The sequence below is a fragment of the Anomaloglossus baeobatrachus genome, chromosome 6 (assembly GCF_048569485.1).
Source record: "Anomaloglossus baeobatrachus isolate aAnoBae1 chromosome 6, aAnoBae1.hap1, whole genome shotgun sequence".
NCBI classification, from domain to species: Eukaryota; Metazoa; Chordata; class Amphibia; order Anura; family Aromobatidae; genus Anomaloglossus; species Anomaloglossus baeobatrachus.
The window spans coordinates 37176016-37201192 of NC_134358.1; the positions used below are offsets into that span (position 1 = coordinate 37176016).

The 25177-nt window shown below is 45.3% G+C and overlaps 1 protein-coding gene across 2 annotated transcripts in view; it reads left to right on the forward strand.

Moving 5' to 3' along the window:
• ADCY8 (adenylate cyclase 8) overlaps nt 1-25177 on the forward strand; it is a 430517-nt gene that overhangs the window by 316810 nt on the left and 88530 nt on the right. For both annotated transcript variants that reach the window (XM_075352858.1, XM_075352859.1), the window contains one exon: nt 17584-17684. In XM_075352858.1, coding sequence (XP_075208973.1) covers nt 17584-17684 — 101 coding nt within the window. The remainder of the gene's footprint in view (nt 1-17583; nt 17685-25177) is intronic.

Below are 25177 nucleotides of genomic sequence, written 5' to 3' on the forward strand. Positions count from 1 at the left end.
TCGGATTTATAGGGAGTCTGAGTGAGCGTGAAGAAGCCAGATTGTCGCCGCAGGAGAGGAATACAGACCCCGCAACGCGGAAACAAATGGCCCCGACAGACGGAAATGGCCCATTACTGAAAACATAAAGGATCAATCCAATCTGTCGAAGGCCTTCTCCGCATCCAATCCCAGAAGAAGAGCCAACCCCCCCACCCCACCCCGTTCACCACCCCCACCAGGTCCAAGATCCTACGCGTATTATCTCCTGCCTGACGGTAGCGAACAAATCCTACCTGGTCTTTGTGGACCAGATGTGGGAGCCAATTACTTACACGTTCTCCCAATAATTTTGTGAATATTTTAAGATCGGAGTTCAGGAGGCTAATAGGGCGATACCTCGCGCAGTCCATGGGGTCCTTACCCGTTTTAGGAATAATTGTAAGAGTGTAAAAATGTACTTGGGATATCTTCACCTTCCATAAAAAGGTTTTCTCAGATCTTGAGAGTTAAAATAAGAAAAATTTTCTCCACCTTCTCCATTCTGTCAGTTAGGGAAAATTGGACGGCACTTTTATGTCTTCCAAGTGCAATGTTTTTCATGGACCCATATATTTGCTTTGCTGATTTTGATCCTACATGCTGATCAAAATCAGATAGGTCTCTGATTTTTATCCTCGGACCAAAGAATCAGACATGTGCACAGTCTGTTAGAAAATCATGGCTACTTTTGCTATTCATGAAAACCACAGATGGCACTCATCCGATATACTGTAATCAATAAGGTACACGAGCCCTTAGAGTTAAAAACATTTCAGAGGGGGGATTCATAGTCAGATCTCCAGGGTGGAGAGGGGAGATAGCATGTAAAGTCTCATGGAGGGCGGAGAAAACGAGCTACAGACAAAGAGGAAAGCAAATGAGCAGGAAACAAAGTATGAAAAACTTGAGCAACCTGGATTCACACATACCTTACATCCAGTGGCGTAACTAGAGTTCATTGGGCCCCCCATCCACCAAATGTTGGTCAGATGTATGTATATGTATGGATACTTTTAGCGTTCTAAATTATATAAAGACATATGAGTTGCCCTCCCTCTTAATATGTAGTAATGTCCCCCATCCTGGTAAATATGTCCCCCATCCTAATATATATATCCCGTCCTGGTAAATATGTCCCCTTTCCAGTATATATGTCCCCATCCTGGGCCCCTCCTGGAATATGTTACCATCCTGGGATCCTGCCGGTATATATTTCCCCATTCTGGTATATATGTTCTTAACCGTGGCCCCTCCAGGTATATATGTTCCCATCCTGGACCCCTCCTGGTATATATGTTCCCATCCGGGTATATATGTCCCAATTCTGGGCCCCTCCTGGTATATGTGCCCCCCTCCTGGTATATATGTCCCCATCCTGGACCCCTCCTGGTATATGTGTCCCCCTATTGGGCCCCTCATGGTATATATTCCCTCTCCTGGTATATTTAGCTCCCTGTGAAGTCCCTCCTGGTATATATGTCTGTCCCCTTCCTTGTATATATGCCCCCCTCCTGATATATTTACCCCCATTTTAAGCCCCTCCTTTTATATCTGTCCCCCACCTGGGATATCTGTCCCCCTTATGGTAAATATTTCCATTCTGTCTCTCCCCCCCAAAAAAATAAAACATTTTACTCACCCTTGTCGGCTCCCATGTCGCTCGGCGTCCTTCATACTATGGCAGTGCATGGCATCACTGTCATGTGCCGCCTTCAGTCATGGGGATGCCAGTATCAGCTGCCTGCCAGCCAGCCACTGTTTGACGGGCAAGGACCCGAAGGGTCTCTGTGCTGTGATGCATTTCAGCTGGATGTGCTCCCAAGGACGCACTCGCACACATCCAGCTAAAGCAGGGGCTGGAGCCAATGGCCCCCTGCACCTACAGGCCTGGTCGCGGTTGCGATCCCTGCAACCCCACTCGTTCCGCCACGGCTTATATCCATCCTGTATTACTGGGAGAGACAGTCACATAAGAGCAAAAATTCTTAAACTTTGATCAGACTGCAAAACCTATATCAGGGAATCTGACAATGAATGAAGTATTTGGGCTGAAGCTTAGTGCCTTTTAAAAGGAAACACTGACATTCGTTTTTATGCCAATGTTGTCCACACCCTTTATATGAGTGACATATTATGTTCTACGTAGAATAGGGAACAATGGGGTGAAGACACAGGAATTCAAAGCTCAAGGAGGAAATCCCTGCACCATTCTGCACCCCCTTAGACCGTACACTCCGTGTAGAACAGTATCAGTTTTTCCTTTTATTTTTGGATTTTTTTTTAAATTAAATAAATCAATTTAGAATATTTTTTTTCACTTTTTAATAAGTAAATCCGTTGTTTGTCAAACTCCCTCCTGATTTATTAATCAAGCAGTGAGGATTAAAAAAAGCATGAGATTCACGCCATTAGGCTATATTCACACTGAATTATATTTTTTAGGTTTTTTTTTTTTTTTTTTTTTTTTTTCAAGACACTTGAAAAACTTTTCCTATTCATCTCCTTTGGAAATCGGCTTTACTAAACTTTTTTTTTTTTTCCTGCAGAAGTTTTATAAAATAAAATTTTAGAAATTAAAATTTAAATTTTAAATTTAAAATTTAGTAAAACCGAACTCTGGGAAAAAAAAAAAAACTCTCCAAAGCAGGCACTGTCCAATCAAAAAGCTGCAAAAAAACCCCAAAAACTTTTCAAAACCTTTTTTAGAAACGGCTACAAGAAAAGAAAAACTTATCCAAAAACTCCACAAAAAAGGAGCATTTCCTGACGCTGTTTCTGCTTGAAATACTCATGGTTTTTAAAATCTCAGTGTGAACATAGCCTCATAAAAAGTAAGGATAAAGACTTTAATACCCTTAGGAGCTTTTTGTGTGACCTAGATGAATGTATTTTGCAGTTAAAAATAATTTTCGCTATTGGATTTCACAAAAAATTTGGAAGTATGTCACTTTTCCAAGTTTTTTTTGCAATTCGGAGAGCTTGTAACTCTTCTGTCTTGTTCTGAGCTCCCATCAGCTAATTTATGACCACATCAAAGTTGAGCTTAAACTTGATGTGGTCTGTAGTGATAACTCAGCCAAAAGAGTGCAATGAAACACAGAGAAGTTACAAACGCGCTTACTGTAGAGCTCTCAGTTTTCCCTGCAGACTGACCAACTTGTAACTCCTCTTCTGTCTTGTTCTGAGCTCCCATCAGCTAATTTATGACAACATCAAAGTTCAGCTCAAACGCAATGTGGTCTGTAGTGATAAATCAGCCAGAAGAGTTCAGAAAAAGACAGAGGAGTTACAGATATGCTCTCTGTAGAACAGTGCTAGAAAGTTTAACAAGCTTAAACTTGATGTGGTCTGTAGTGATAACTTAGCCAAAAGAGTTCAATGAAACACAGAGAAGTTACAAACGCGCTCATTGTAGAGCTCTCAGTTTTCCCTGCAGATTGACCAACTTGTAACTCTTCTGTGTTTTTCTGAGCTCCAATCAGTTAATTTATGACCACATCAAAGTTCAGCTCAAATTTGATGTGATCTGTAGTAATAAATCAGCCCGAAGAGTTCAATAAAAGAGAGAATAGTTAAATGCGCTCACTGTAAAGTTCTCAGTTTTCCCTGCAGATTGATCAACTTGTAACACTTTTTCTGAGCTCCCTTCAGTTAATTTATTGACCACATCAAAGTTCAGCTCAAATTTGATGTGATCTGTAGTGATAACTCAGCCAGAAGAGTTCAGTAAAACAAAGACGGTACAAACGCGCTCACTGTCTAAGGCCCCCTTCACACGTCCGTGAAAAACACGCACGTGTGTTACAGGCCGTTTTTCGGGTCCGTGTCCCGTTTTTGTGTTCGTTTTTATGGTCCGTGTGGCATCTGTGTGAATTGCGTATGCTAGCCGTGTTTGTGTGTAGAACGTCTGTGTGTGCGTGTGGAATTAACGTGTATGTGTACATAGAATGTCCGTGTGAAATGTTACGTGTGTGATGCACAATGTCGTCTATAAATGTCGGCTGACAGCAGACAGAGTTGCGCGATGAGAATGAACTCGGGTAAACTTCACCCGACTTCATCCTCATACCGCGGCTCTGTCTGTGTGCCGCGTACTGATTAGCGGTCACCTGTGAAGGATTCACCGGTGACCGCTAATCCCCCGAGTGACTGAAGTTTCCCCCCCTCTCTCATACTCTCCGATCCTCGATCCCCGGCGCGGCGCTGCACGGCATTCACACTGCTGCGGTGGCTTTTACTATTTTGAAAAAGCCGGCCGCTCATTAAACAATCTCCTATTCCCTGCTTTCCCCGCCCACCGGCGCCTATGATTGGTTGCAGTGAGACACGCCCCCACACTGAGTGACAGGTGCCTCACTGCACCCAATCACAGCAGCCGGTGGGCGTGTTTATACTGTGCAGTAAAATAAATAAATAAATAATTTAAAAAAAACGGCGTGTGGTCCCCCCCAATTTTAATGTCAGCCAGATAAAGCCATACGGCTGAAGGCTGGTATTCTCAGGATGGGGAGCTCCACGTTATGGGGAGCCCCCCACCCTAACAATATCAGTCAGCAGCCGCCCAGAATTGCCGCATACATTATATGTGACTGTTCTGGAACTGTACCCGGCTCTTCCCGATTTGCCCTGGTGCTTTGGCAAATCGGGGAAATAAGGAGTTAATGGCAGCCCATAGCTGCCAATAAGTCCTAGATTAATCATGTCAGGCGTCTCCCCGAGATTCCTTCCATGATTAATCTGTAAGTTACAGTAAATAAACACACACACACCCGAAAAATCCTTTATTGGAAATAAAAAACACACACATACCCTGGTTCAACAATTTAATCAGCCCGAAAAAGCCCTCCATGTCCGGCGTCATCCAGGATGGTCCAGCGTCGCATCCAGCTCTGCTGCATGGAGGTGACAGGAGCTCTAGAAGACACCGCCGCTCCGGTCACCTCCACGCGGCAAATGAAGACAGCCGCGCGATCAGCTGAGCTGTCACTGAGGTTACCCGCTGTTACTGGATCCAGTGACAGCAGGTAACCTCAGTGACAGCTCAGCTGATCGCGCGGCTGTCTTCATTACCTGCGTGGAGGTGACAGGAGCGGCTGTGTCTTCTGCAGCTCCGGTCACCTCCATGCAGCAGAGCTGGATGCGACGCTGGACCATCCTGGATGACGCCGGACATGGAGGGCTTTTTCGGGCTGATTAAATTGTTGAACCAGGGTATATGTTTGTGTTTTTTATTTCTAATAAAGGATTTTTTCGGGTGTGTGTGTTTATTTACTGTAACTTACAGATTAATCATGAAAGGAATCTCGGGGAGACGCCTGACATGATTAATCTAGGACTTATTGGCAGCTATGGGCTGCCATTAACTCCTTATTACCCCGATTTGCCAAAGCACCAGGGCAAATCGGGAAGAGCCGGGTACAGTTCCAGAACTGTCGCATATAATGTATGCGGCAATTCTGGGCGGCTGCTGACAGATATTGTTAGGGTGGGGGGCTCCCCATAACGTGGAGCTCCCCATCCTGAGAATACCAGCCTTCAGCCGTATGGCTTTATCTGGCTGGTATTAAAATTGGGGGGGACCGCACGCCGTTTTTTTTTTAATTATTTATTTATTTTACTGCACAGTATAGACACGCCCACCGGCTGCTGTGATTGGGTGCAGTGAGGCACCTGTCACTCAGTGTGGGGGCATGTCTCACTGCAACCAATCATAGGCGCCAGTGGGCGGGGAAAGCAGGGAATAGGAGATTGTTTAATGAGCGGCCGCTTTTTCAAAATAGTAAAAGCCGCCGCAGCAGTGTGAATGCCGTGTAGCGCCGCGCCGGGGATCGAGGAACGGTAAGTATGAGAGAGGGGGGGAAACAGACTGACAGACTATGAGAGAGGGACAGAGAGACCGACCGACGGACTCAGGGAGATTGACCGACATACACAGAAATAGAAAGAATAGCCGACATCACTAGAAATAAAAACACCAAACGGACACGGACTATAGGTAGATGCATACGTGTTTACTAACGTGTGTGCACATACCCATAGACTTTCATTGTGTCCACGTGTGCGTGCTCCGTGCAGATAACGGACATGCATCCGTGCAAAACGCAAACACATACGGATCACGGACACGCACACACGGACATAATGAAATAACGCACGTGTGACCACAATCATAGATTAACATTGGTGCACGTTTGGCCGTGTCTCCGGTATATACGGAAACGGACCAAACACGCACGTGTATCACGGACGTGTGAAGGGGGCCTAAAGCTCAGTTTTCCCTGCAGACTGGCCAACTTGTAACTCTCCTGCCTTGTTCTGAGCTCCCATCAGCTAATTTATGACCACATCAAAGTTCAGCTCAAATTTGATGTGGTCTGTAGTAATAAATCAGCCAGAGGAGGTCATTAAAAGACAGAGGAGTTACAAACGCGCTCACTATAGAAATCTCAGTTAGCTCATTTTGTGGTAATGCCAAGTGATCAATCTATACCTTAGAAAAAAAATTGTCATAAAAATCCCGTGTTGAGCTCTGTGGTCGGCATACAGGGTGTACACTGATATGTGGTGCGTCACTGTGCACTTTCACACGCCGCAAAGTTGAAAATTGAATTTTCTCGTATCGCTAAGTGACTCCTGAAGATTTAGGATGTTTTCGGTCTGATCACTACACGTCATCCCAGCGGTATTGCGACCCATATAAATTCACAACTTGCATGAAAGCTTCCAGGCAAAACAATAATTACTCCACGGGAGGCCCAAAATTACAGTCTCCGAACGCAGACTCTCCGAAACAATGCACACACTCTGTATCCAGCAATTTTAATAGAATTGCTTTTTTTATTTTGGTGATTTAAAGTTTGCTCAACGATATTTACTTGGATGTCAATTTGCAAAATGGATTTAGTTTTGTTTCATACTGTTTAGAGAGGACGGAGCGGCAGAATAAAATGCTTAAATTGTGAATTCCTGCTGCCACCACTAGGGGGAGCTCATTGCACAAGGACGTATACAGCTCCATCTCCCATTGAGATAAATGGTCCCTGTTTTTTCTCGAGGATTTCCCATCTTAGGCCCTATGCGGACACTGCATTTTTTGCCGCGGTTTTTGCTGCAGAAAAGGTGCGTTTTTTGTTCATAACCTTTCTGCAGTCCTTTCCCCAGCAAAATCTATGGGAAAACCATAATGCTGTGCACACCCTGCGTTTTTTTTCCTATAGGTTTAGCTGTAGAATTTCTCCAGCTTTTCTGCAGCAAAAAGATGTCACGTCTTTTCCGCAGGTACCTGGGTTTTTTGCAATAGATAATGGTAAAAAACTGCAGGGACCAACCTGCGAAAAAACCGAGTGCGTTTTTACCCTGGTTTTTGCCGCGGGTGTGGGAATTCTGCATGAGGGTGCGGATTTTTCTTAAGAAAATCAAATTTCCCAGTGCACACAGACCCTTATAAAGTAATTTTATATGGCTAGGATATTGTCACATGGTCACATGGTATATGGGGATAACAGGGGACCGGAGCACCTAGAGTAGCCCTCAGGCTAGGGGAGCCTAGCTGTCCCTAATCCCAGAGATACCTCTAATGGTGAAGATGTCTGGGCTGCCTTGCTTGCCCTGATCTTATACCCCCACCCCATGGGAGGGCCGGAAGAGGAGTGGTTGAACCCACAGATATAGACAAACGGGGAAACCAAAACTCTATCAAACAGCTAGCACACAAGGAGATGTAAGACAATACGTGATAAGGAAGAAATAAAGAGCAAGGAGGAAAAATCAACTAACACCTAGTAAATCACCAGCAACTGGAACATAACAGCAAATGGACAGGTTTAGCAAAAGCTATAGTCGGCATGAGAAGACAGGCTCCACGATCTTAAAAAGGCGGGGAGTACTTGCGATAGGTCTCCCACAACATGTGATCCCAGAGGTAGCTAACAGAGATGAAATCCCGCACTAATGAACACACAGCTGGTCAACGCCTGAGCCTGTCACACTCGGCCAGCTTAGAGCCAAACACCATGTGACAGATATGCCATTACCGGTAACCCCGCTAATCCTGACTGATAATTTGTTGGTGGTCCCTCACAGAGACATAGGGGGTCTGCTAATGGCCACTTCCCATTAATGGAAGGGCTGAGATCCCATCAATCATAAAGTTATAGTTTATTTTAGCAAAATAACCCTTTAATAATAAGTCCATAGGCCGTATACTGTGAAGGGTATCCTCGCGGTGGTCGCAGGGCAGACTCAAACCGGTTGTTAAGACGTCTTTTTTGACTTTTAAGAAGTCGGTGAAGGTGTGATTCTCGGCCCCTCCGGAGATCACCTGATGAGGCTCCGCATCTCCGTTCTTGGTTCTCAGACACAGCGCCATACTTCTAGATGTGGCTGTCACTGGTACTGCAGGTTAGTCCCATTCATTTTACTGGTTGTGAAATTTGCAAATCCAGCCTCCCCTCGAGTTAGACGATGAGCGGGAACGTGTAGGCAATACTATTGTCTTAAAGCACATTTACACCAGCGTTAAGCAACCGCTGATCGATAAATATATACTTTCAGCAGTCAGCCAGACGATCTGTAATTCAGTGCACATAGGCCGCCATTGTACTCAACAGCCCAGGACACGGTTCACACCATGTTCATACGTTGCTTTTTTGCTGCTTTTTTTTTCTGTAGCAAAATCTGCTCTCTTGACAATTAAAAAGCTGCTTCCAAAAAAGCAGGGAATTTTTTGCCGTATTTGCGTTTTTGGTGTATTATTTGTCTACAATACATCTTGAAACGCAGCAAAAACCACAGCTGTGTTTTTGCACTTTGTCATTGCCTTCAATGGTGAAAAACAATGCAAAAACGCTGAAAGAATGGACACGCTGCTTCTTTCAAAAACGCAGCAGTTTTCCATTTTGGTAAAAAAGCAAGTGTGAGCATGAGATTTCTGGAATCTCTTAGATTTTGCTGGTACTATACAAAGCTGCTTTTAAATTGCAAAAAAAAAAAAAAAACCTCAAAAAACACAGCAAAAACGCAACATGTGAACATGGCCTGCTGTTGAGTAAGCAGGCCATCTCCTTTGTGCAGAAAAAAAAATCATTTCACCCTATGAACAAGGATTTTGCTCATTTTCGGGTAATGGGCGGCTTGTTTAGCAGATAACCGTGTAGGGTAGATGCACCTTTGGAGATGCCCTTCAAATAATGAATTATTCTAGTGATATACCATCATTTTTATATTAAAAAGCCCTTTAGGCAGCCAAGAAACAAGTAAAAAATACATAAATAAAATGCTCCATAATTTTTTTCCAATTGTTTTCAATGATTGAAAGAATTGGCTTTTCAATTCATAAAGAAATCTTTTTTTTTTCCAGTTTGAACTGATTCTGATCAATAACTTGAGAAGAAATGTCCTCTGTACCGTCGGATCCCTACGCGGGGCCTCCGACCCTCCCGATCCCTACGTGGGGCCTCTGACCCTCCCGATCCCTACGTGGGGCCTCCGACCCTCCCGATCCCTACGTGGGGCCTCTGACCCTCCCGATCCCTACGCGGGGCCTCTGACCCTCCCGATCCCTACGCGGGACCTCTGACCCTGCCGATCCCTACGCGGGGCCTCCGACCCTCCCGATCCCTACGCAGGGCCTCCGACCCTCCCGATCCCTAAGCGCCGCCTCCGACCCTCCCGATCCCTAAGCGCCGTCTCCGACCCTCCCGATCCCTACGCGCAGCCTCCGACCCCCCTGATCCCTACACGTGGCGTCCGACCCTCCCGATTCCGACGCGCTGCCTTCGACCCTCCCGATCCCGACGCGCTGCCTCCGACTCTCCCAATCCCGACGCACGACCTCCCGATCCCGACGCACGACCTCCCGATCCCGACACGCAGCCTCCAACCCTCTGGATACCTACGCACGGCCTCCGACCCTCCCAATCCCTATTCCTAAGAGGCTGATTACAGTGTTTTCTAGAGACTTAGGGGTACTTCACACACAGCGAGATCGCTACTGAGATCACTGCTGAGTCACGTTTTTTGTGACCTCATTAGCGATCTCGCTGTGTGTGACACTGAGCAGCGATCTGGCCCCTGCTGTGAGATCGCTGCTCGTTACACACAGCCCTGGTTCGTTTTTTTATTGTTGCTCTCCCGCTGATAAGCACACATCGCTGTGTGTGACAGCGAGAGAGCAACAATCCTGAATGTGCAGGGAGCAGGAGCCGGTGTCTGACAGCCTGCGGTAAGCTGTAACCAAAGTAAACATCGGGTAACCAAGGTGGTTACCCGATATTTACCTTTGTTACCAGCCTCCGCAGCTCTCACGCTGCCAGTGCCGGCTCCTGCTCCCTGCTCCCTGCACACGCTAAGCTAAGCGGTGTGCGCTGGTAACTAAGGTAAACATCGGGTAACCATACCCGATGTTTACCTTAGTTACCAGTGTCCACAGCTTCCAGACGCCGGCTCCGTGCAAGCGCAGCGTCGCTTGCACGTCGCTGCTGGCTGGGGGCTGGTCACTGGTCGCTGGTGAGATCTGCCTGTTTGACAGCTCACCAGCGACCATGTAGCGATGCAGCAGCGATCCTCACCAGGTCAGATCGCTGGTCGGATCGCTGCTGCGTCGCTAAAGTGTGACGGTACCCTAAAGCTCCTCAATCATTATAAATTTTACACACTCCAGATTATGCTCAGTACTCAGGTGCTCAGTACTCGTAACTAGTGATGAGCGGGCACTACCATGCTCAGGTGCTCAGTACTCGTAACTAGTGATGAGCGGGCACTACCATGCTCGGGTGCTCAGTACTCGTAACTAGTGATGAGCGAGCACTACCATGCTCGGGTCCTCTGTACTCGTAACTAGTGATGAGCGAACACTACCATGCTCAGGTGCTCAGTACTCGTAACTAGTGATGAGTGGGCACTACCATGCTCGGGTGCTCAGTACTGGTAACTACTGATGAGCGGACACTACCATGCTCAGGTGCTCGGTACTCTTAACTAGTGATGAGTGGACACTACCATGCTCGGGTGCTCAGTACTCGTAACTAGTGATGAGCGGGCACTACCATGCTCAGGTGCTCGGTACTCGTAACTAGTGATGAGCGGGCACTACCATGCTCGGGTGCTCTGTACTCGTAACTAGTGATGAGCGGGCACTACCATGCTCGGGTGCTCAGTACTCGTAACTAGTGGTGAGCGGGCACTACCAAGCTCATGTGCTCAGTACTGGTAACTAGTGATGAGCGGGCACTACCATGCTCAGGTGCTCAGTACTCGTAACTAGTGGTGAGCGGGCACTACCAAGCTCAGGTGCTCAGTACTGGTAACTAGTGATGAGCGAGCACTACCATGCTCAGGTGCTCGGTACTCGTAACTAGTGATGAACGGGCACTACCATGCTCGGGTGCTCAGTACTCGTAACTAGTGGTGAGCGGGCACTACCATGCTCAGGTGCTCAGTACTGGTAACTAGTGATGAGCGGGCACTACCAAGCTCAGGTGCTCAGTACTGGTAACTAGTGATGAGCGGGCACTACCATGCTCCGGTGCTCAGTACTGGTAACTAGTGATGAGCGGGCACTACCATGCTCAGGTGCTCAATACTTGGAAACTTGGCCATACACTTGGCGAATTGTTCATAGTCAATGGTGATCTTCCTTTGACCCCAAAAATGATTGCCTGTGTAGTTAAAGGGGAAATTTTACTGTATTTTTTTTTTTTAAACTAATTATCACGTCCAATTGTTGGTGCTCCAATGATTCTGGAACACTTTTTCTTTTTTTTTCTGTGCTCCTCTGCTCCAAAGTCCTGCCCCCAAGCAACGATGTAAATTTCCTTTTCAACAATGGGGCGTATACCAAACAACTTTCCGTGGGTGTGGACATGATTTGATTGGCTAGTATCAGGTAGAAAAAGTAAACACGCCCAGTTTTTTGATGGGAAAAAATTGCATCTTTATTCCGAGGAGCCCAGAAAACAAGGAAAAATGGTTCCAGAATCAGTTGAGCAGAGGCAAATGGAGGGGGTAATCAGATTACAAAAAAAATCCGGTGAAAGGTCCTCTTTTAATAGTAAAATAATGGACTTTTTCATCCTCCACAGCCAATACATGTCATCAGTACGAGGACTGGCAGACAATTTTTCCATAACTCCTACATAAAACAATTCAGGTCCACAAACAGGTATTGAATTGATCATAGAAAATGTATTGAGTGTCATACAAAAACACATACATATAGTAAAAATACTTTATATATATAGGCAGCAACTGTAAGGAATAGGGAAAAAGTCGCACTACTCAGAGTAGCCATCTGAAAATCAGTGCGATCCACAACCACATAAATTAAGGCAGATATAGTTATGTGTAGGGTACATAGGCATCCTGCACGTACAACATATGGACTAATAGCCCTAAACGGGTCATATGTTGCTAGAGTGCAGCTGCCAGCCAGATACTGGACAGTGCCAACAGTTAAGCATATATATATGCCTTAGAATCTACATTGGCAGCATACACCCGGGCAACCATTGAGCCTAAATAATCAAAAGATACAACATGGCAACAATACGTCCCAAACACCTTAGTAGTTGACTTTACCTGCAGCCATGTGTGTATCGATTGCAACTGCTCAGACAGCCACTCCCACCTCGACGCGCGTTTCACCGCTTCCGGTTTTGTCAGGAGGTTGTGGATCGCACTGATTTTTAGATGGCTACTCTGAGTAGTGCGACTTTTTTTCTATTCCTTACAGTTGCTGCCTATATATAAAGTATTTTTACTATATATATGTGTTTTTGTATGACACTCAATAAATTTTCTATGATCAATTCAATACCTGTTTTGTGGACCTGAATTGTTTTATGTAGGATTTCTAATTCCCGGGGACACGGTTTTTTCTATACCTGAGGCTAATTATAGGTTATATAATTTTTCCATAACTGCCTGAGAGAGTTCTGCAAACCAAGCAGAAAAGGGTGGAGTTTGCAAAAGTGGGTGACCCTGGCAGTTTTGTCAGTTGGCGGAGGGGGCTGCTGTGGTGGACCTTAAATGTCCACTTTTTGGGAATCCAACTGTTCGTATGTACACTTCCCATATCCCAGTTATTTACAACCTTGTCAAAACTAGGGTTAGAGATTTTGAGAGAATTTAAGGCTCATGTGACAGGTCATAATAATGCCCTTACTAGGTCCAAGGTGTACAGAGCCATAATATGGCAAATATTTTGGTCTATTGTGCTTCTAATTTCCAAACCATACAGTGTTATAGGGATATTGGGGTTCTAGTGTAACATAATGGAGAAATTCTGGTGAACAATTCCACCAGGATAAACATTTTTCTATAACGGCCAATATATAATCCATAAATGTGAATGCCATGACCAAATTACCGTTCATTTCAAGGTGGTGACACAAGTCATGTCGAGCAGGAGTAGCGCTGCAAGTGCGAAACGTGCGTTGGAGAGGGTGTGGAACGCCATTTACCTTGTCTATTGTTCTCTTGTAGGTATACGGTGGTGATCATGGTAATTTATGGTTAATTGTAACCGTTGAAATTTCTATAACTGCACACTTGTGTTACTATTTTGTACTTTATATTTGTACATATATTTTGGTATTATTCCCATTATTTTTGGTGGCTGTTATTATTCATTCTATACGGGGGATTTTTTTGAATGATTTTGTGACTTGGTGTTCCCAACATAAATTAATTATATACTTATTACCCTTGGAGGGGTCTGTTGCTGGAGACATCCTGTTAATGTTTGTATTTTAATAACTTTTTTATATTAAATAAAAATAGTTTTTATATGCAACTGCATATTTTGTTGGTGATTTAAACCAGGGGAGATGTTAGCCACGTGTCCCTCTACAGACTAGGAGTACCCCTGACACTGATCTTTCCCTGTCTGATCACGGAGGTTGGCACCCTAAAGTTACACAATGGTGCCCCGACTCAACGTTGGCTGACCCTGTTTGTCCTTACCAGTGCCCTAAACTATAAACCAATTGTAACACATAACACCAATAAACATAAAAGAAGTGCACTCAGCAGCAGAGAGTGAGACACAGGGCTAAGGACTTGTTCACACAGTTCTATAAGGTAATCATAGAAGTCCATGGAGCCTCTGTTAGGAGTCTCGACACGGACAGAGGCTCCATGGACTTCTTTGATTTGCATACTTCCCAGGGGGCAATGCACCTAGGATTTCACTGTGTTGAGCACCCTCGTTGGCTGCCGGCAGTGTTTTCTCTGGCTGGTCTCCCCAAGATCAGTGATTGTTTCGTCTTGTTGGTCTACTAAGCATTGCTCCCACCTGGCCAGAGTCCTACTCCACACTGATGAGGGGCAACACCCCAAAACAGCTGTCTGTGGATGGATACCTGGCCTTGGTATTTCCCTTGTCATATCTTTAAACTCGTCAAGAGTTGGATATTGACTAAAAGGGCCACTTAATATGGTGGTTATGGTGGTCTCCTAAAAAGAGCCACTCCTTGGCTAGGTCCTTCCCGAAGGGATATCTGGCTATTTTCTGTGTCGAGACTCCTAACAGAGGCTCCACGGACCTTTTTGATTTGTATACTTCCCAGGGGGCAATGCATCTAGGATTTCGCTGTGTTGAGCGCCCTCGTTGGCTGCTGGCAGTGTTTTCTCAGGCTGGTCTCCCCAAGATCAGTGATTGTTTTGTCTTGTTAGTCTACTAGGCATTGCTCCCACCTGGCCAGAATCCTACTCCACACTGATGAGGGGCAATACCCCGAAACAGCTGTCTGTGTTTGGATACCTGGCCTTGGTATGTCCCTTGTCATATCTTTAAACTTGTCAAGAGTTGGATATTGACTAAAAGAGCCACTTAATATGGTGGTTATGGTGGTCTCCTAAAAAGAGTCACCCCTTGGCTGGGTCCTTCCCGGAGGGATATCTGGCTGTTTTCCGTGTCGAGACTCCTAACAGAGGCTCCATGGACTTCTTTTACTTGCATACTTCCCAGGGGGCAATGCACTTAGGATTTCACTGTGTTGAGCGCCTTCGCTGGCTGCCGGCAGTGTTTTCTCTGGCTGGTCTTCCCGAGATCAGTGATTGTTTTGTCTTGTTAGTCCTATAAGGAAGACGGAGGAAAATGACAGAAATCCAGAAAGACTTACGGATTGAGAGCAACCCCTGCCATTCCTAAATGAAACAGAATGGGAGAATGCCGGAAAGTGAAATACGAAAACAAACTGCAGAGAAAAGGAAAAGCAAAAGCGATTACTCAGCAATATAATTCTAAACGGAGGTGCTAGGACTCCAAACATCCATCAACCTCGGAATATAGGCAGCACTGAGGCATGTGCAGAGCGAATATAAATAGGCCTTCCCAAAATGTGATGGGGCACACAAAGCGAGGAAGTGTACACACCTGAGTAGAAATAAAACAGAAAGGGAAGAAAAAGGAAAGACAATAGAACTATCAGCAGTTGGATCAAGAAAAATCAGGCTAGGATCTAATAGAGAGAGAAACCGACCACACAACCATAGGTCACTGTATTGAGCCCCAGAATCGAGTCATGACACTTTTTTGCTCCATAGTGTCCCTAGTCTGAGGTTAAGAACCACAGTCACTGCAGCTCTTAGGCCCATAATGGTCATAGACCTTCTGACCCCAGAGAAGCCAACAGTTCCATATTTGTTGGGACTGTCCTGAATTTTCAGAAACCATCTTTGCAAATTTGGATATGTCCTGTGGGGTTAAAAAAAAAATAATCTAACCTTAAAGTGGGTGTTTTCAGGGCAGCCATTGAGGTAGGACTTAGAGAACCTGTCACTTGTTATGTAATTTTCTCCTGTATCCGGCAATGTTTTTCTTCCGTTCCTGCTCCCCTCCTTTGCTGAGATATCTCCCCCTCATACATTTACGTAAATTTAGTCTTTTTAGCCAAGTGGGTGTGGTCCTCACGAAGACGTATATAAAGAGGAGTTAAATATCACACCCATTTGGCTATATTTACATACAGGTAAGAGAGGGCCATATCTCAGGAATGGAGAGGGGTAGAAGCAAAAGAAAAACAGCGCCGGATTCCGGAGAACAGCGGCATTTATACCAAGTAAAAAAAAATTACAGCTTTATTGAAAATAATAGGTTGTCTTTAAATATCCCTATTTTACCAAGCAAGATGCTAATAAGTATATTTTCTTCAGTAGTTGTTGGTAATAAAATACATTTTTGAGCACTTTTGGACTCACATGTAAAAACAAAAAGCATAAAGCATGTCTATGCAGATTGGGATCGACTCACCCAAATCCAATGAGCGTTGGCACTGACCCACCCAAATCCAATGAGCGTTGGCACTGACCCACCCAAATCCAATGAGCGTTGGCACTGACCCACCCAAATCCAATGAGCGTTGGCACTGACCCACCCAAATCCAATGAGCGTTGGCACTGACCCACCCAAATGTAATGAGCGTTGACACTGACCCACCCAAATCTAATGAGCGTTGACACTGACCCACCCAAATCCACTGAGCGTTGGCACTGACACACCCAAATCCAGTGAGCGTTGGCACTGACCCATCCAAATCCAGTGAGCGTTGGCACTGACCCACCCAAATCCAGTAAGTGTTGGCACTGACCCACCCAAATCCAGTGAGCGCTGGCATTGACGCACCCAAATCCAGTGAGTGTTGGCACTGACAGACCCAAATCCAATGAGTGTTGACACTGACCCACCCAAATCCAGTGAGCGTTGGCACTGACCCACCCAAATCCAGTGAGCGTTGGCACTGATCCACCCAAATCCATTGAGCGTTGGCACTGACCCACCCAAATCCATTGGGCGTTGGCACTGACCCACCCAAATCCATTGGGCGTTGGCACTGACCCACCCAAATCCAGTGAGCGTTGGCACTCACCCACCCAAATCCATTGAGCATTGGCATTGACCCACCCAAATCAAGTGAGCGTTAGCACTGACCCACTCAAATTCATTGAGCGTTGGCACTGACCCACCCAAATCCATTGAGCGTTGGCACTGACCCACCCAAATCCATTGAGTGTTGGCACTGACCCACCCAAATCCATCATTGCCCTAAAGGCTCCTTACCTTGTGCTGGAATCATTACCCTAGTGATGTGGTAAAAAGAAAATGAAGTCCAGATCCTTTGCATTAGTGATGGGCAGTCCGGCTCATTTTGGTGATCTGGCTCTTTTTGGTTATTGGGCTCACTTCACTCCTCTCACCAACGAGAGCTGGATCTTTTGGATCCTAAATGGATCCCTATTAAATATGTGAACACATTTTAAGATGACGTTAACACTGTCGAAACTACACCGACCCATGGTTGAAACCCCGCCCCCATTGCCAATTGCATTGACAAGTGGGCAGTATTTGGTATAGGTGGGCGGGACTTTGTCCGCCGAACACCGAAAATCTTACCGCGAGCGACAGCCGTTATGAGAATTCAGTGGCGCTCACTCGAGTACGGATTTCTGTCATTCACAGCATGGAATCTCGGATCGGTCTTTGTGGTTCTATCATTATGTTATCATGTTAATTATACAAATTTACTGATGTTTTCTTTTTTTTCCCCCCTTTTTATCTTACAGTATTCTCAAATGAGGGATGAAGTGTTCAAATCCAACCTGGTGTGCGCATTCATCGTCCTCATTTTTATCACTGCAATCCAAAGCCTGCTTCCGTCATCAAGGTAACTCATTTTCTGTCTTTTTTAATCAATTTGCATTTTTATTTTTTTTTATTTTTTTTTGTATATTGTGTTAATTAGTAAATATTTTGATTTGGAACTGAAAATTAGAATGTAACTGTAGGTCGCCCCTTGCACCCCCCTACCCTCATATCACTCTTGGTAGGGTTTTTAAGTTGAGGAGTTCATAATTGCAAACAGTCTCGCTTTTGCTTGGACAATCCGGTGAAGGGGCTGGGTTTAGTAAAACCATGCCCAAAAATGACTATTTGGATATGCTCTAGGTAAGAGGCATATATACAGTATTTCAAATTTGGAATATTAAATGTTTGTTAGCATGAGTGTTGTTAGCAGTGTCCTGGGGTAATTGTCACTCTCGGACAAGGGTATATCTGGTGCACGGCGCAACACAGAGGTTACAAAGGGGATGGAAAAGGAGAGGAGGGCCCTGATGATAGGAAACGGGGATCAGAGCACCTCCTGACACTAACCTGTGCCTCAACCCTGAACTCCCCTAACATCCCTATACAAGTCCTTCCCCTCGTCGCCATCACATGCCTAGTCCCTCACTGTACCTCCACTCACCCTGTATACAAGCAGGGCCAGTGAGTGGACTAAATGTCACCATTACTGTAATAAACACAGGGGAAGGAAAAAGAGGGACATAGACAAAAGGACTTGCACCAACTTCTGCAGCTAAACACCAGGGCTGGAGGAGACTACAGATGAGCAATTCACTGCTGCAGCCTAACACCAGGGCTCACTGCTGCAGCCTAACACCAGGGCTATAGGAGACTACAGATGAGCAATTCACTGCTGCAGCCTAACACCAGGGCTGGAGGAGACTACAGATGAGCAATTCACTGCTGCAGCCTAACACCAGGGCTCACTGCTGCAGCCTAACACCAGGGCTATAGGAGACTACAGATGAGCAATTCACTGCTGCAGCCTAACACCAGGGCTGGAGGAGACTACAGATGAGCAATTCACTGCTGCAGCCAAACACCAGGGCTGTAGGAGACTACAGATGAGCAATTCACTGCTGCAGCCAAACACCAGGGCTGTAGGAGACTACAGATGTGCAACTCACTGCTGCAGCCTAACACCAAGGCTATAGACTACAGATCAGCAACTTTCCTGCTGCAACCTAACACCAGGGCTGTAGAAGACTAGAGATCAACAACTTCACTGCTGCAGCCTAACACCAGGGCTGTAGACTAGAGATCAGCAACTTCACTGCTGCAGCCTAACACCAGGGCTGTAGGAGACTAGAGATCAGCAACTTCACTGCTGCAGCCTAACACCAGGGCTGCAGATGGTATAGTTCCAAGAGCTTCCTTGGACTTCCTCCTTCAACGATGGTCTGTTTGGAATGCGTCACAATTCTATAACCGGCATCAGGTGATGGAACATGTGACTATTTAGAGGGAAGGGGAGTGGTCACAAACCAGCTGCATGTGAGATTGGAGTAACCAGGAAATATCAGCAAAGAAAGAGTCCTTAACCCTTGGTGCACTAAGAGAGAGAAACTATGTTTAAAACTCAGAGTCTCTCAAGGCCATGTGAGACTCAGATCCCAAACCTGGCACAAGTCTCCCAAGGACAGTAGACCCTCATGACAGATAGTGACAAGGAGGAAATAAGGTGTCCATGAGGTTATATTAAGATAATGTCTCCTCTTGGTTCGGTTTTCTTTTAAGGACAAATCTTCTCCATATGCCCTATTACTGACCATTCTTGATCTGCATTGACACAAGTCAGGGAAAGATAAGCGACTGCCTGACATGGCATTGCTTATAACCTGGGGAAATATTAAAGGGGCTTTCTGGCCTCATTATATTGATGACCTAAACTGAGGATAGGTCATCAAAGGTGGGGTCCAGACATTCGGCACCCTCACCGATCAGCTGTTTGATTTTTCACCCAAAGACAGTGGATTATCTGGGGGGTGCCAAGTGTTGGACCCTCATTGAATTGCTATTTCACCTAGGTCATCTATATCATAAGACAGGACAATCCCTTTAAGGCCAGATCTTTATGACATCCATATGTTCTACTCAGGCATGTGGACCGTCTTCCTGCAAGGCTCACGTATAATTTTGACCTCCAGTGACCATCTATCATCTTTGCGGTAGCCAAAATCTGTTGTTAAATTTACCTGCAGCTCCCCCGCAGGAGAAATTAGGTATTGCACAGTTTTCACTTAAAGGTTGTAAGGCTTGATGTTCTGGCTCCTGCATAGAGAGATGGTCTTTACAGTTGATTTCTACTTTAGGGATCTGCTGATTAGTTGAGGGTCATCAGCGGATAATGACTTCAGAGTTCACTGATTGTGATTTAAAGGGTCCCTATGTACAACAATCAGAGCGGTTATCTATCGGTGCATGGCCCTTTAAGCGACCAGTAAAAGATATCAGATAATTGGCACATATATGGCGGCCAGTGCACTCATCTAGACATAGCTCCAGGCAGCTCTAAAAATATACAATCCTGCCTTCGGGACATAATGGCGCACAATGAAGATAAATGTAAGTGGGAGCTGTTATCTCGGCCATCACTGACTTCCAGAGGGAAACATCTGCAGACGGGTTGTTCCTAGGCGGGAACGGGAAAAAGAAGGGTAGAATTAATGACCATGTGTACAGGACCTATAGCAAGTAACTGGGTCTATTACATGAGATATACGGGGCTAATGTGGCTGATAATGATCTTTGGTGAGCATTTGACTGCTTTGAATGTTATCAATTCAACCTCTGACTTTACCAATATTTTAAAGTCTTATTGCAATATTTTATTCTGCTGGAGCCGTCACTGATTACATTACATTACTTATCCTGCGCTGATCCTGAGTTACCTCCTGTATTATACTCCAGAGCTGCACTCACTATTCTGCTGGTGCAGTCACTGTATACATACATTACATTACTGATCCTGAGTTACCTCCTGTATTATACTCCAGAGCTGCACTCACTATTCTGCTGGTGCAGTCACTGTGTACATACATTACATTACTGATCCTGAGTTACCTCCTGTATTATACTCCAGAGCTGCACTCACTATTCTGCTGGTGCAGTCACTGTGTACATACATTACATTACTGATCCTGAGTTACCTCCTGTATTATACTCCAGAGCTGCACTCACTATTCTGCTGGTACAGTCACTGTGTACATACATTACATTACTGATCCTGTACTGATCCTAAGTTACCTCCTGTATTATACTCCAGAGCTGCACTCACTATTCTGCTGGTGGAGTCACTGTACATACATTACATTACTGATCCTGTACTGATCCTGAGTTACCTCCTGTATTATACTCCAGAGCTGCACTCACTATTCTGCTGGTGCAGTCACTGTATACATACATTACATTACTGATCCTGTACTGATCCTGAGTTACATCCTGTATTATCCTCCAGAGCTGCACTCACTATTCTGCTGATGCAGTCACTGTGTACATACATTACATTACTGATCCTGTACTGATCCTGAGTTACATCCTATATCATACTCCAGAGCTGCACTCACTATTCTGCTGGTGCAGTCACTGTGTACATACATTACATTACTGATCCTGTACTGATCCTGAGTTACATCCTATATCATACTCCAGAGCTGCACTCACTATTCTGCTGGTGCAGTCACTGTGTACATACATGACATTACTGATCCTGTACTGATCCTGAGTTACCTCCTGTATTATACTCCAGAGCTGCACTCACTATTCTGCTGGTGCAGTCCCTGTGTACATATATTACATTACTGATCCTGTACTGATCCCAAGTTACCTCCTGTATTATACTCCAGAGCTGCACTCACTATTCTGCTGGTTCAGTCACTGTGTACATACATTACATTACTGATCCTGTACTGATCCTGAGTTACACCCTGTATTATACTCCAGAGCTGCACTCACTATTCTGCTCTTGCAGCCACTGTGTACATACATTACATTACTGATCCTGTACTGATCCCGCGTTACCTCCTGTATTATACTCCAGAGCTGCACTCCGTATTCTGCTGGTGCAGTCACTGTGTACATACATTACATTACTGATCCTGAGTTACATCCTGTATTATACTCCAGAGCTGCACTCACTATTCTGCTCTTGCAGTCACTGTGTACATACATTACTGATCCTGAGTTACATCCTGTATTATACTCCAGAGCTGCACTCACTATTCTGCTCTTGCAGTCACTGTGTACATACATTACTGATCCTGAGTAACATCCTGTATTATACTCCAGAGCTGTTTAAAATTATTAGCGCAAGAATTGGCCAATTCATGTGAGCCCAACGACCGTAGTAAGGTGACCTTTCTTTGATGGGCCCCTATATGCTGTTTTATATTTTATAATATGTAGTGAAAAACGTCTGCTCTTTTCCATAGAAATTAATAGGACGATTCTTTTTAGCAAATTTTTTAGAGCTTTTTTTCCAATGTTTTTAGATATTGAGGCACTCAAAAACAGAGGCAAAAAAGCCCCATTGTGAACACACTTTAAGAATACTCCTACAATGCTGATTTTAATATTGGGATTCTGATCTGGCATATATCCTAGGTCATATGCAAAGGATTGTTAAAAATCCACATTTGACTTTTAGGATCGCTACTTCCAATAGGTGGCGCTGCGCTAGAGTTTGTCTCCTTTCCTGGAGAGATAATTTGATTTTAATATTGTCATGATGATAGCAAAAAAACAGGGCCCCTAGGCTGTCCCTCAAGCTAGGGAGCGATATACTATCCCTAATCTTAGCGATATTTCTAATGGTATAGAGGCCTGAGTCTCCTTTGTGGCTCTTCTCCTGACCAGCCCTGGTCTCCCCCCCAGGGAGGGACGGGACAGGATTGTGATAAAACCCACAGATAAAAACAGAGACGTGAAAACCAAATCTTTGTCACACAAAGGTAAAGACTATAAGAGATTCAGGAAGAAAAACAAGAGCAGAAAGGAAACTACAAAAATATACAGGGGTAAACTCCACAACTGCAACAAACAAATAGCACAATTTTCACCAGAGAATTTGGGACAGCACACCTCACAGATCAACATAGAATAGACGATAGCTGGCATTGGTGGAAGATTGCAACCTGCATAAATAGGTGGGTAGCAGATGTGATTGGCCTTCCCATGATATGTGATCAGAGAAACCTAAAGGTACCGTCACACTAAGCAACATCGCTAGCAACATCTCTGCTGAGGCACAACTTGCTAGCGATGTCGCTGTGTGTGACATCCAGCAACAACCTGGCCCCTGCTGTGAGGTCGTTGGTTGTTGCTGAATGTCCTGGGCCATTTTTTAGTTGTTGCTCTGCCGCTGTGAAGCACAGATCGCTGTGTGTGACAGCGACAGAGCAACAACTAAATGTGCAGTGAGCAAGGAGCCAGCTTCTGCGGACGCTGGTAACCACGGTAAACATCGGGTAACCAAGAAGCCCTTCCCTTGGTTACCCGATATTTACCTTCGTTACCAGCGTCCGCCGCTCTCAGCTGTCAGTGCCGGCTCCCTGCTCCCTGCACACATAGCTGGAGTACACATCGGGTAATTAACCCGATGTGTACTGTGGCTAGGAGTGCAGAGAACAGGAGCCGGCACTGACAGCTGAGAGCGGCGGACGCTGGTAACGAAGGTAAATATCGGGTAACCAAGGGAAGGGCTTCTTGGTTACCCGATGTTTACCGTGGTTACCAGCGTCCGCAGAAACCGGCTCCCTGCTGCCTGCACACGTAGCAGAGTACACATCGGGTAATTAACCCGATATGTACTGTGGCTAGGTGTGCAGGGAGCCAGCGCTACGCGGTGTGCGCTGGTAACCAAGGTAAATATCGGGTTGGTTACCCGATATTTACCTTAGTTACCAAGCGCAGCATGCTTCCACGTGTAGCTACGCTCCAGCGATCCCTGCCAGGTCAGGTTGCTGGTGGGATCGCTGGAGCGTCGCTTAGTGTGACATCTCACCAGCGACCTCCTAGCAACTTACCAGCGATCCCTATCAGGTTGTATCGTTGTTGGGATCGCTGGTAAGTTGTTTAGTGTGACTGGGCCTTAACAAGCAGACTAGCAGATATTAACACTTGCAATGCATGCCTATGATTCAGTACACAGCAGCAAACCAGGAGTGTGTTGAAACCGCAGAAAAAAACAGACAAGGGAAAACCAAAGCTCTGTCACACCGCATGCACACACAAAAGGTAAAGATAATAAAAGATCTAGGAGGAAAAACAAGAGCAAGCAGAAAGTACAAAACAACAGGGGTAAACTCCACAACCGCAACAAACAAATAGCACAATTTTCACCAGAGAATTTGGGACATCACACCTCACAGATCAACATTGAATATACTGTAGCTGGCATTGGTGGAATTTTGCAACCAGCATAAATAGGAGGGGAGCAGATGTGATTGGCCTCCCACCACATGTGATCAAAGGAACCTAACAAGCAGACCAGCAGAGATTAACACTTACTATGCATGCTTATGATTCAGTACACAACAGCTAACCAGGAGTATGTTAAAACCAGAGATGAAGACACACACACAAACACACACACAAAGACAAAGACAATAAGATGAGATTCAGGAGGAAAAACAAGAGCAGAAAGGAAGCTACAAAACAACAGGGGTTAACTCCACAACCGCACCAAACAATGAGCCCAACTCTCCCCAGTAAGTCTGGGACACCACACCTCACAGAACAACATAGACAAACTATACCTGGCATGGGTGGAAGGATTCAACCAGCATAAATAGGAGGGGAACAGATGTGATAGACCTTCCCACAATAAAAGGAGCAAGCAGACCAGTAAGGATTAACTCTTGCTAGCTTGTCTGAGCGAGCACGCAGTAGGTCGACACCCAAGGCTATCTGTGTTGATCCCAGACACTAGAGAAACCATTGGGCGGAGTATAAGAATCTGCAATGTGAACAGAGCCTGACTCCGCCATGACAGTCAGTGAAGTTTGTGCAAAACTCCGTGTGACGAATTTCAGTAGGAAAAACTTTAAAAAAATCATTAAATAGTCACTGTAACAGGGAATTTCAGAATACGCACACCAGCTTCATAAGATTTGTTGAATATTGCATGCAGATTGTATTGTGCAATCTGATGTCTGATCCACTATGACTGATGAGATTCCCCAAAAAATTGCAAAAAAAAATTAAATAAAATCAATCCGCTAATGCAGGCGGGAAGAAACCCGGTAGTTTTCTAGGCAATAAAAGGAGCACAAAGGAGCTCTCGAGCGGAGGTGTACTTAGCGAAATTGCTCCTCTTGTCATACACGCTATTTGCAAACAAAAAGTGTCTTGAGTTGAAAGGTGCCTCCTCCAGACGGTCATCGAAATGAGGCGCTACGAGCGCGTGAAGGTTTTCCGCCGTCATTGACAGTGAAGTGGCGGCTTTGATAGACGCGTCGTCGCCGTATTTACATCCTCGTTTTCTCCTGAATTGTATTTTGATGGTAAAATGTATTTCTGAAGGAAATCTGAAGT